General features: G+C 44.4%; 1 protein-coding gene across 9 annotated transcripts in view; it reads left to right on the forward strand.

The window, feature by feature from the left end:
• Window positions 1–12,429, forward strand: part of CLASP1 (cytoplasmic linker associated protein 1) — a 349,913-nt gene that overhangs the window by 314,778 nt on the left and 22,706 nt on the right. For 6 of the 9 annotated variants that reach the window (XM_019522596.1, XM_019522598.1, XM_019522600.1 and 3 more), the window contains 3 exons: window positions 8,453–8,603; window positions 9,796–10,042; window positions 11,354–11,544. In XM_019522596.1, the coding sequence (XP_019378141.1) occupies window positions 8,453–8,603; window positions 9,796–10,042; window positions 11,354–11,544 (589 nt within the window). Of the gene's footprint in view, window positions 1–4,265; window positions 4,383–8,452; window positions 8,604–9,795; window positions 10,043–11,350; window positions 11,545–12,429 lie in introns of all 9 variants that reach the window. The other 3 variants (XM_019522593.1, XM_019522595.1, XM_019522594.1) reach the window with 2 other exon arrangements.

The following is a 12,429-nucleotide window of genomic DNA, read 5'->3' on the forward strand; positions in this document are numbered from 1 at the left end:
ACAATGCCATATACCCAGCCCAAGCGGTTTAAGTCCACCCAGTTGAAATAGCCTCCGTTTCCACCACCTGCTTTCAAGTTAAAAGCTAAATTGTTTCTTGCACTTGTCCTGGGTACAAATTTCTCGGGATGTGTTTTCATCCCTACCTGTGTGTGCATCGAAGGGGTCGACAGTCTCATTTGCACATGCACATCTTGTGTTTGTGGGTCTTGCAGCAGGAAACAGCTGGCTTGTGTAAGCAGTGCTGTGCCCAGAGCTGGAGATGAAGCCCCAGATGATCTGCAAGCCTGATCCTCCGCCGGTAGAAGTCCACGTGTCTTCACTGGCTTTACACACTCTAGAAGGTGTGAAACCTATTGCACATTAATGAAGCTGTTCATTTTGGCCTTTTCCCAGATTATTAGCCTCACAGTTTAAATTCCTGATTATTTGTATGGGCAGGCCACCCAGAATGAGCTTAATAATTCTGATTTAACTAGATTTTGCTGATAGCAACAGCTAGCAGGGGGATAGTCTGCACGCAAATATTCCCTGCTGTTAAGATACCGCTCTAAGGATGCTCCGATTACCGTGCCTTGAGCAAAACGCTTTCTTCTTGTGCTCCTTCTTCCACTATGTCCATCCAGTCCTCCTTGATGATCACTACAAAATACCTACCGCAATTGTCAGGTGTTTCCCTGTATTTGTCTTTCTGTTGTTATTGTAGCTTTCTATCATTTTCATTAACAACATCCTGCTCTGGTTGAGGGGCAAAACATGGGAAGAGGGGCAAAAAATGGAAAAAGGGGCAAACCTTCATAAGCATGAAGAACAGCTCCTGAGCAACATTCGAATGAAAGGTTTGGATTTGTACTGAGTAAATCAAGAAAACAAGTAAATAATGCGCTGTAAGAAAAAGGAGAATTGGGCTGGGATTCCCCCCGTGCAAAAAAAATGTTGTTCTGATTCAGAAATGGTCTTCAATTGGCCAAAACGTTCCATGCTGATTCCAAATTTTCCTTTGCGTGGTATTTTGAAAAGCTTGGGCTACATCAATGGGTCAAGTTCTGCCTCTACTTTCTGCCCAAAAGCATGTAAGTGAGACCGTCTAGCTCTCATTTGGTACTTCTCATTTGTAAGTCTCAAAATGCCTTACATAGAAGTTCACTATCATTAGGCCCATTTTACAGGTGGGGGAACTTTGGCCTGGAGAGATGAAAGTGGCTTTCGCCCAAGGTCAGCCCGAAGCTCTAGAGCAGAGTCAGGAATAAAATGCAGGTTTCCTGAGTCCCAGTCAAACGCTCAAGACACTAGGCCGCTTGACACAGGGGCACACGGGGGTAAACGATGCCAGAATTAACCTGCTCTTGATATCCTGTCCCCAGTGTTGATTTATGTATGGTACTGAGTGCAGCATTACGTGCTGTTTCATTAAGGGTCTTAAAATACCAAATTCAATAGAGTTTTAAAAAAAATCAATAAAAGGGAATTGTATTTAGACAGTGTGGGTTTAGGTGTTTGTTTTACTGAATAATTATGCCCGTTAGGAAATGTAAGAGGCTTGGCACGTTTCCTCTGAGCAGAGAAGTTTTCACAACTTCAGTACTAAGTGGTGGGAGAAATTAAACCACGCACACACACAGCAGGGCGACTCAACGCACCTTATACAGCAAGGTGTGAGCTTGTATTATTCGGCAGCGCACCTTACAGGTAGGTGAGCATCAAGATGTGAAACTATTTGCCAGTGTGTTTTTCTTCTCTGTAAAGCAACAGTATTGCCTACCACTGCCTATCTGTAGGAGCTGTTTGTATGATGCCTGCTTACCAAGGTAACTTCCCAACATCATTTTTTGGGCTGGATGCAGAACAGCTCTGCTGCCGTGTGCACTAGAGCCGCTCCCAACTCGTTTGCCATTTCCAGTCTCGTAGCATCTTCCACTCGCACACAAATGTGACTTTTCAGATGCAATGTTACCTAAACTTAATAGAAACAAAGTGGCATGCTGAATACTCCAAGAGCCCAGGAATAGCAGATCTTCACCCTGTGGCTAAAAGAGAAATCTGGAATTGTATGTGAAATGAGAACAAGTTATGTATGTATATATATTTAGCCGGCAAGCCGGGTTTGTTTAGTTATTACTTTTAATATCAAAGCAAGGGGCTAATTCGTTTTTATAGATATTTGGCCTGCTCAGAAAGTATTGGCCAAGGGATAATCAGGGGATAAAAAAGGAGAGAAAGATTATTTGCTTTTTTTTATGGGGTGTAGGTTGTAACTATGTTGGTCTAAGGACATAGGCAGACAAGGTTTTTAAAGAAAAGCAACTAATTCATTACTCTGCTTTGCATTTTTGGGGGGAAATTTATACAGAAATGTCACAAATGGAGTGTTGTATAAAGATGGTTTGGATTAAAACTCAGTGTCTTGCCTAGGGACGCCCCATTTCTGAAACACTGACTGTACAGTGGGTTCGTCTAGTAAGGAAGAGTCAAGCCTGCTGTAATGGGCCAAATACTCCAACCAGAGACCTTGTGTGAAGAAGAATGGCATAGAAAGTCACGCAGACAAGCCTCCTGCTTCAGCTGGCATGATGCTGTTCTGGGCCGTGCACAGCACTTAGGGGTTACAATCGCCCTAATGCTGGCAGAGGGAATAACATGATTAACGTGCAGAAGTTAATTAGTGGAATTCATTGCCACAGAAAATCATGGGGGCAGACAACATAGCCAGATTCAAAAAGGGACTGGATAAATTCATGCCTGATAGATCTATGTATGCATGATAGATCTGCCACTCTGGCTATTGAAAAAATGATTGGAGGTGTTTCCTCTGGCATCTCTAAACCAGTAGTGGTGGATGCTAGGGAGAGCGTTGAATAGAGGGTAGATGACTCTAGGTGTATCCGGTTCAACGCTCCCCACCCTGTAGCATCCACCTCTACCGATATACTGGGCTGGATGGACCGTTGGTCTGATCTAATATGGCACTTCTTATGTAGATCCCGTACAGAGACTTTACCCCACCTGTTTTCTGTGGCATCACCAGACTGCAAGTGCACAGATCTCCACGTTGATGAGAGCCCAATCTCGGGTGTTATTAGAGGCCCTCGGCACAGCATGGGATCGAGATGAAAGCTTGTGAAAAGTCATAACCCTGTCCCTTTCCTCACTGTCTCTCCAGTCTGACACCTAGATTTTGTCCTAGGACCTGGATCATCCAGCCTGCGGGCAAGTCTAAGGTGTTTGATAACTATCGCCCTTACATTCCTTTAAGCAATACATGGTTTGGAGAGACAGGGGATACATTTGGCTGCCTTAAAACCATCCAATTTGGGGTAGTACAAGCTGTGGCACTGCAATTTTGAAATCAGTACAGGGCTGGATTAATCCGTCAAGTTAGAAGTGCTGTTTTTCCAGAGCAGCACGTGCAGGGGATGTGTGCGCTTCCCCCATTGCAGAGGACAGTTCAGTCTCTGTGGCTGTTTCAATCTGAAATATCTATAGAGGCTGCCACAGATGTCAGATGTAACATTTTTACATATGTCCACTTGGGATGCGAGGTAGGACCGCAGACTCATGTGGATATGGGCCGCACACAAAGCTCTTAGGAGAGGATTTTCAGTTATTGTTAATGTGGGTTGGGTTTGGGCCTGCAATGTGACAGTCATACCTCTTTGCACTTGAGCATAAAACGAACGGTGTGCTCGGCATAGCTCAAGGACGCATTTCAGACCCAATCCAGTTGCTACCCATCAGACTTGGCGCCTGCAGACATCAGTGGGACCTTGCGCGAGTCCCGACAGCAGGATTTCACTGACCTTGCTTGTCTGTATGCACGCAGAATTGGACGTGCAAGCCACCTGTAGGTCTCCGATTAGAGTTAACCCTCTTTATGAACCTCTTTTTCTCTTCCTCCTTTCTTGGGTATATCCTGTTGCCTGAAAGCATATGCTTGGAGCTTGCATCCAGACACGTGTGCATAGAGCATTTAAAGAATTGTTTTGAGTGAGTGCGTAATATACTCAGTAGAGGACTCAGGGGCCGTCTGGTATACATTCTCTGCTAATTGCTAATAAAGGTGGAAGTGAACACTAAAATGCCAAAGCAATGGCCTGATGGGGGTCAGTGGAGTATTCTTGTCTGGTTTTGTTTCTATTAAATTTTTCTCTCTTTCTCCAAGGCAGCATGAGACCACTAAGCCACTCAGATTATAGTTTCTTTCTTTTTCTCCCTTTTCTTTTTCTCTGTTCTCTTTCTCTCTCTCGTTCCTCCTCTGGTCACTGCAGTCGGCTCTGGGGTTGGAGTGCAGACGGGCTGTCGAAGCACCCCCCTCCCCTTTCTCAGCCTAACTCCATCCCCACTGCTCCTTCCCACAAGACTTTCAGACGCTCTTACTCTCCCAGGTAACAAGCTACCTGTTAAACCAACTTGCCTGAGATGTCACAATATTATTTCCCTTTCACACACAGGGGAGCTGGGGCAGAAGGTTTGCGAAGGCCAAAAGGGGGTCACCCCAGACTCTTGGTGGTCTGGGGACCTCCGTGAATGAAGTCAAGGGAGCTTTGGTGCAGAGACCGTAGGGGGCATTTCAGCCATTCATTCCTCCTGCAGGAAAGCGCAGCACCGAGAATGAGTCCTTGGGGGAAGTCTTTCTCCTGCCCTGTTTCACGCAATTAAATACCAGGGATTTCATGGTGGGAACTTGAGGTCGGATCTCAATAACTGAACGCTTCTCACCGTCTGATCCCACCACTTGTCGCGGTCACGTTGTGACATTGAGGGCTAAGTCTTCAAACACGTGCACCCAGGTTACCCATGTGAGACAGGCAGATGCACTGATGACCCCCCTTCCTCCCCAGAAAAGGTGTGAGGATTCATTACTTAATGCCCCTAAGACTGTGAAGATGAAGCTCACACAGATGATTTTTCAGTCTATGCCTACTTGGTAGACTGCGAGATATCCACGGGGGGGCGGAAAAAAACCCAATAGTTATTGTAGCCCATGTCCAAATTAGATCGCTGAATAGATTTGCGTCCTGCCATTGCTCCTCAGGCAGAGCTCTCACTGGCCGCGCCTGCTTCTGTTTTAATGGGAGTCTTGCCTGAGGAAGGACTGCAGACGTCATCTTTTTAATTGAGAATTTGTTACACCTTGATGTCATAACTCTCCAAGCAGACTTCATTTAATACACATTTCATGCATCCTTAGCTAAAGTCAAGGCAGTAAATCCCCCCACAAAGATATTTTACAAAGTTGTTGGACAATTTATTGCCATCGATGCAGGAATCGGCAGGTGGGATTTCCACGGCCTATATTACATATGAAGTCAGACTTCCTGATTGTAATGGTCCCTTCTGGATTTAAAATGAAGTTGACATTTTGACAGAGAGGTTTGAGACTCATCTGCCAGGGAGAATGATATTTTCTTTAGCCTGTCCTTCGACTCCTGGAGGTAAATGCCAGGAGCATCAATAGGAGTGATCCAAGTGATCCTTCACCCACTGAAGACAATGGAAAGGGTTCCCACTAGCTTATGGCCTTTAGCTCTGCCTCTGTCTGACTAGTTTAGTACAGAAGAATGCTTTTATCATCCCATCTCTAATCGCCAACCCTGAAGTTATGCTGCCAGTGGCAACGTGCTGCAAACCTGGATAAACGTGCCAGCAGGAAGGAACGCAGGCAGGTGAGATTACCGGGGGCTGCTAAGGGTGCTAGACTGGTGATTTCCTACCCAATTGTCAGGCATTACAAAAACACTGTTTTAAGAAAGAAGAATACATTTCACCTGCCCAAGACTGGCAAGACTTATATGCGTTGCACACAGAAAGCCGCATTGCATTTGATATGGCGGCAATTGGAAAATAATGTTGTGACATCCCTCAAAGCTGCTCATCTCTTCCTGCTCATCCTGTGGTTCTTCCCATTTCCTGCATGGGTCATCTTTTCTGTTGTGATTGACAGTCTCCCACGATTTTGTTGGAAGGTGGGTGTAGCTCCTTTTTACATGTCCTTTTTTTTTTTATTGTTGTTTCCATTGTGCTCTCTCTGCAATATATGATCACACATGTACCAACAAACGGATTGATGTGTGTGTTCATATGTAGAGGCTGCTTTTGATATGAAATGCAACCTGATTCTTTCCCATCGTGAGATCACTTGCACAGATTCATTCTTGGCATGTGACTTGAGAAGCCAGTGGTTTGTGGGTTTTTTTTAAATATTTCATAAGAGTGATTTTTTTTTTTTTTTTAATTTCATTGTGTCTTGAATTAATCCTCCAAACCACAAGCCTTCGCAAAGATCTCCGTTCCTTTTCTTCACATCTTGCTTAATTGCTTGGGTGTTGCGAAGTCTCTTTTACATTGATCTCTCTTCTGGGAGGGGATTAGTTATCATATACGGTTTTGTCACTGTTAAGCTAAATTCTACCTTCAGATACACCTTAATAAGGAAATCTATGTGCACCCGGAAGGGAAAAATGGGGCCCTTTGTGTTAGTTGGGGGAGGAGCTATAATTGCATGAGAAGACTGGGAGTCAGGATCCCCAAAGCTTCTGTTCTTGATCCTGCCACGGCTTTGACTGTGACCGTCACAAGCCGTGTAACCACTTTGTGGCTGTTTATTCTATTGGTAAAATGTGTATTTTAATAATGCCGACATAAATATACACTGCGGGCTCTTTTGTTGCTCATGTAACTGCTGTTTGTAAAACCTCCCGGCCACCTTTAGTTGAAAGGGGCTTGAATGAATTCAAATTAGTATTTAGAAGCTGATAGCAAGGGCGACTTGCCTGTCTCCCATCTGATATCCACCGTGGAGCTGCCAAAGACCTGTGATGTCCTGCTCTGCTGATTGCACCTAGGGTCATTTTAATCACCGACTGTCATTCCTTAGCCTGAGACATCTGCAGTTTCACAACTTGGAAAGACTCGTAGGCAGCTTGAGTGCCCCGCTCCCAAGCTGTTGTTATAGTGGCTTCCTTTTCTTTCCAGACAGATCTTGCCTTGACAGATCAGAGGTTGTTTAATATTTAGAGTTCGGGAGTTGTCTTTTGGTTACCTTGCCAGCGTACATTCAGTGCCGGCACCAATGCTTGTGCCATTGCTGGAGGGTGAGTGCCTTGACCAAGCGCCAGGGATGACAGCCATAGACAGTGTCGTTTAATCCCAAAAGGATCAGGGGCCTAAATCTGAGCCTTTGTCTGATGTTCTTGAGTCTCTTTCAGGAGGAAGAAGGCATTCGAGATGATTAAAATCTTACTTGTCTCTAAAGAAAGATGGGCTGGGTGCCCACAGTTCAGCAGAGCCTTCCCATTTCTTGGTTCTTCCGCTCCACGGGGGATCCCTTCATTTTGTGCAAAAACGACGCAAATCCTCCAGGTTGTGCCTCATCCTCTAAACCTCTTCCCAAATTGTCCGCAGACACCACGCCACCTGCACAGGAAGTCTGTTCGTGTGATTTATCCAGAGCCCAAGTCCCTTAATCATTCAGTGTATTGACTCCTTCCTTTTGGAGCCCTCCTTTGCCGAGCGCCTCCTTTACTACGAACACCTTTTGGAGACGCTCCGTGATGCACCTCGGCGTCTCTTCCTCTGGGTAGAACAGAGTCCTGCTTTAATCTTCTTTTTTTTAATTTTTCTAAGCAAGCAAGAGCACCTGTCTTCGTACATCTGTTTTACCTTCTTCTTTCGTATGTTAGAAATGTTTCTGGTGGAACTCCAAACAATGCAATTTTAAGTTGCTCCGTCCAAGCTATGTGTGCCTTGGCAGGAGGGAGGAAGTTCGAAAGATCTGGTGGCTTAGGCCCAAGAGCCCAATTTTAAATAGAGTTCAGTTTCTCCAGCCTTACTTTCAAGAGCGTTACTTTGCTATTAGCTCTTCATGCAGGTATTTTGATTTTTTTAACTGTGGCCATTGAAACATGTAGTTTAAGCTTTGTGCCTAGGTAGGTCTTCCCTCGGAGCTTAAATTTTTCTTACATGCTTGAATTCATTGACATGAAAGATTTGAGATGACCTTTAATATGACATTGAAAGGTAAAAATACATTTCATTTATACATTCATCAAATGTCACCACTTTGTGTGTGCTCGTTTTCATTGCTGGTTTCTTTAGGGTTTTTGTTTTTTTTTTAAACTATTACTAATAGTGCCATAAGTCTGTGCTGAGAGGGTAAGGTTTCTGGATATACAGGCTAGCACATTTGTTCTTACCAACAGTGGGCTTAACTCACCTTCTTAGTTACATCTGTGTAACTCAGTTGACTTGAAAGCTTCATCGGATTTGTACCAAGATGAGAGAAGAATCAGCCCCCAAGTCCACCTAGATCCCACCCATGTTTTGTTCCAACTCACTGCTAGGAATGGGACGCCAAATCATCCCTTTCCAATGGGTAATTTTGTTGTTTACGGTCAACACTTTGTTTAAGGTCAACACTTTGGCAGGTGACACTTAATATGCCTTTGGTCTCTAGCTTGCTGGATTATGACACGGAGAACCTAAATTCCGATGAAATCTACAGCTCACTTCGTGGAGTCACGGAGGCTATTGAGAAGTTTAGTTTCCGTAGTCAAGAGGATCTGAATGAACCAATCAAACGTGATGGAAAGAAAGACTGTGACATTGTAAGTACTCTGTTAATTTTGTGAGGCTCTAGGTAAGATCAGAAATACCTTTGGCTTAACTGGTGTATTGTCCTGTTTTGGAATTTTTTATTTTACACAAGGCAAAGAGGGGTTGTTCCACATATCATTACTTTCCCTTAAACTCATGGGGCCAAATTGTACAGTCCTGTCCCTTCAAACTCCATTTGACTTCGTGGCATTTGCTTATCTGGACTGCAGCGGGAGTTTGGACGTCATAAGGCATACTTAAGCTAGTGTTTGATTTCCCACCCTCAGCTTTGCTCAGTGCTGGTTTGCACATTAAAATTTAAAACAGAAAAAGTAAGATAGAGATCTTAAAATTCAGGGAATGTTTCCCTCCGAACTATTAGTTTTTTCATATATAAATACAAAGGTTCAGCATGAGCTGATTGCCCGAGTCGCTGAAGAGTGATTCCATGGGAGTGTGAGGACATACTTGTGGCTCAAGGCGCTCTTCATCATTAAGGAGATGCCTAATTAGTCCTTAACATGAACAGGTATCTGGTAGATACATTTGGGACTCTTGGCTGGAGTAAAGACAAATTGAGGGTGGGGCAGTGTCATTCGATTGTATTTTAAACCTGCCTTTTAAAGTCACCATCACATACGCTTTTGACATTAACTTGTGTTCATCGTGCTACAACCGTGCCCTGATCTTCCCTAGGCAGTGGAGGCTGGGATTGCCTGATGCTAATTTTCAGAGTCAGGTTCCCGCCTTTACTGGGAATCCTCATACTGGGAATTCGGCTGGAATCGATGATCTCCTGAGGTCCCTTCCAGCCCTCATGTCTATGAAACCTGTGAAATCCTGTCCAAGTTTCAGCTGCTACCGGGGCAATTTTGTTTCCAAGAATGCATGCACCTGAGCTCTCTTTTGCCGGTTTTCACCAAGTTGCAGGAATATGTGCTAACTTAGAGCGGTTGATGTAACTAGGTATGTTATTCCATTACCAAATTTTCACCGAGGGGAATCTTTTGGAACAGGAAGAGTGGCATAACTAATGAAAAGATAAATATTGAATTCATCTTCAGCAACTGAAAGAATTGCATGCCAAATTAGTGATTTGTCTTTTTTTTTAGTGGATACTGGGATTGACTCTAAAAGGATCCAGTCTCCTTGAGTCACTGAAGAAAATACCATGAACTTCTTTCTGTCTCCTTGTCCCTTCAGGTGTCTCGAGATGGCGGAATAGCTGCTCCCGCCAGCGACGTACGTGGGAGCAGCGACGTTGTGGAAGGGGGAAGGATGGCTCTCGATAACAAAACCTCTCTACTTAATACCCAGCCTCCACGCGCCTTTTCAGGGCCCCGAGCTCGAGAGTACAATCCCTACCCTTACTCAGACACGATCAACACCTATGACAAGACCGCTCTGAAGGAGGCCGTGTTCGATGATGATATGGATCAGCTTCGGGATGGTTGGTATTGCTTGATTTGTGGATTCACAAGCAGTGCCTTTGTTCTGAGTTTGTGTGTTTCCCTATTTAAATTGTCATGGGATGCAACTCTGAAACTGCTGTTTTAGCTAAATGTGCAGCAGGGGTATCAAACTGATCTGGCCCAGGAGGCCAGATGAGGAGTAGAGTGCCAGTCCCTGGGCTAGATTAGACATAGAGACCGGCCACGTGTGCTGGATCCAGCACATAGGGTTGGTCTGGTGTGGGTGCTGCATGCAACATGTGGGGCTAGGGCTGGTGTGTGTTGTATACAGCACCTAGGGCCTACCCAAGGCCCACAGGCCATATCTTACATCTCTGATGTGCAGCATATCTTATGAAGAACCAGAGGTAAAATTTTGCATGAAATGCTGTGAGACTGAAACAGAGATGATGTGTTTACTGGAAAATATGATAATTTGTTTTACTATGTAACTTTTCCTAATATAGGGAATAGGATCCGTGTGCATGTGTGCTATATCTCTTAAGAAACTAAATTGTTTGGAAATCTTGAAGTTGAAAATGAGTCATTGGAAATGAATTACAACCCAGGAGTGGTATAATAAATGGTCATTTCCAGAAATAATTCTTTCACTATAAAACAAAAAGTCTGTTAACAACCTGTTGAGAGTCTTTCCACTATTGCTATCTTTTCCTTCTTCATTTCCTATTATACCTGAAAAGTTGCACAGACAGTTGTATATTAGAACAGGCCTGAAGAGATGCTAGAAATGGGACGATCTGGTTTCAACCCTGCTTTTTGCGAGCCTGGTATCAAATACAGGGTTGCCATGTGTCCCATATATATGGCACAAATGCAGTTTTGTTGGGACATCCTAATGGCCAGCCATGAAAGTTAGCCTGCCACAGTGCAAGAGGACTTGATTTGCTGGGGTGGAATTGCATCACAGCAGTGTTGCTTTGCAGGGTGTAGGTGGGCACGGGAAGTCCCATCTAAAGGTCCCAACAGCATGACAGTTGAGTTTGCCCTGTCAGACAAACACAGAAGATGGCCAACCTAATCTTGCACAATCAGCCATAGAGAACTGGATGAAATGAAATCCATGTCTGTCCATAGTTTATCAAAACCTTTTTACAAACGTATGATTTTTTTATAAATTTAGGGTCAAGTTCTAGAGTTATGTCCAAGTTCTCCTTCCTGGAGCTGCCTGATCCAAGTCACACCCTACCTGATGACTCTGTCAGACCATTATGCTTTGAACACAATCAGAAGTTTTAATGAAGGGGGGTTTTTTTCCTGTGAAAGTGACCTGCTTTTATTTGTCCTAGAAGTACCCATTGACCATTCTGATTTGGTGGCTGATCTTCTGAAAGAACTGTCGAATCACAACGAGCGAGTGGAAGAACGGAAAGGAGCCCTGCTCGAATTACTAAAGATCACCCGAGAAGATAACCTGGGCGTGTGGGAGGAACATTTCAAAACCATTTTGCTGTTGCTGCTAGAAACCCTGGGCGACAAAGATGTAAGATGTTGACTTTGCATTTAGTTGTTACGCATCATTTTCTTTTCGCTGACAGTTGTCTGTGTTCAGCCGTGGCACGGTCATGGGTACCCGGTACTTCATCGCATCCTTCCCCATAAGTCTATCTGCCTCTCTCTTTCTGCACTTAAAGAGGATGTAGATGCCCCTTTCATTGGCAATTTTGAATTGTCCTCAAACCTCTGACTTCTGTCTCTAGAATATTGTACTGGTAGCAGCTAAAAATAATAATAGGCAGGACTTGATAGGAAGCAGTTTACAAAGATTTGTCCCAGTCCTTTTCTGAATGAAGGCAACCTTCATGAAAAACTGGAGAAAGAGAGGGACCTGCCTCAGGATAGCCTGATGCCTAGCAGTTCGACCAGTCACCGTGTGTGTGTGTGTGTGCGCGCGCGCGCGCGCGTGTGTGTGTGTGTGTTTCTAGTATATGTATATCTACACACACACACTCCAGCTCGCCTTGGAAGCTGGAGACCCAGAGTCAAGTCTCTGCTGTGCCTGATTCAGAGCAGGGACTTGGACCTGGTGTCCAATATATATACATATTGGACACCAGGTCCATGTCCCTGCTTAAAATCAAGCAGAGCAGAGACTTGACCCTGGGTCTCCAGCATCCGAGATGAGCACATTATGTACTGGCTGTTAGATTTTGCAGGGTTGCGGTGTCTCCCTCTCTCCTAACAGGGAGGGCAAGACTAATTCCATGGGCGGTTGGTGCTATTGGCAATTTGAGGATGGTGCTCACTCATGACAAGACATTCCCTCCTGCACCTGAAAACAGTTCCCAGTGAGAACATTTGTCTCAAAAGTGAAAAGTGGTTTTTTTTTTGTTTTTTGTTTTTTGTTTTTTTTTTTGTTTTTTTTTTT

Source organism: Gavialis gangeticus, unplaced genomic scaffold (genome assembly GCF_001723915.1).
Source record: "Gavialis gangeticus isolate Ggan-Ray unplaced genomic scaffold, GavGan_comp1, whole genome shotgun sequence".
In the NCBI taxonomy this organism is placed as follows: domain Eukaryota; kingdom Metazoa; phylum Chordata; order Crocodylia; family Gavialidae; genus Gavialis; species Gavialis gangeticus.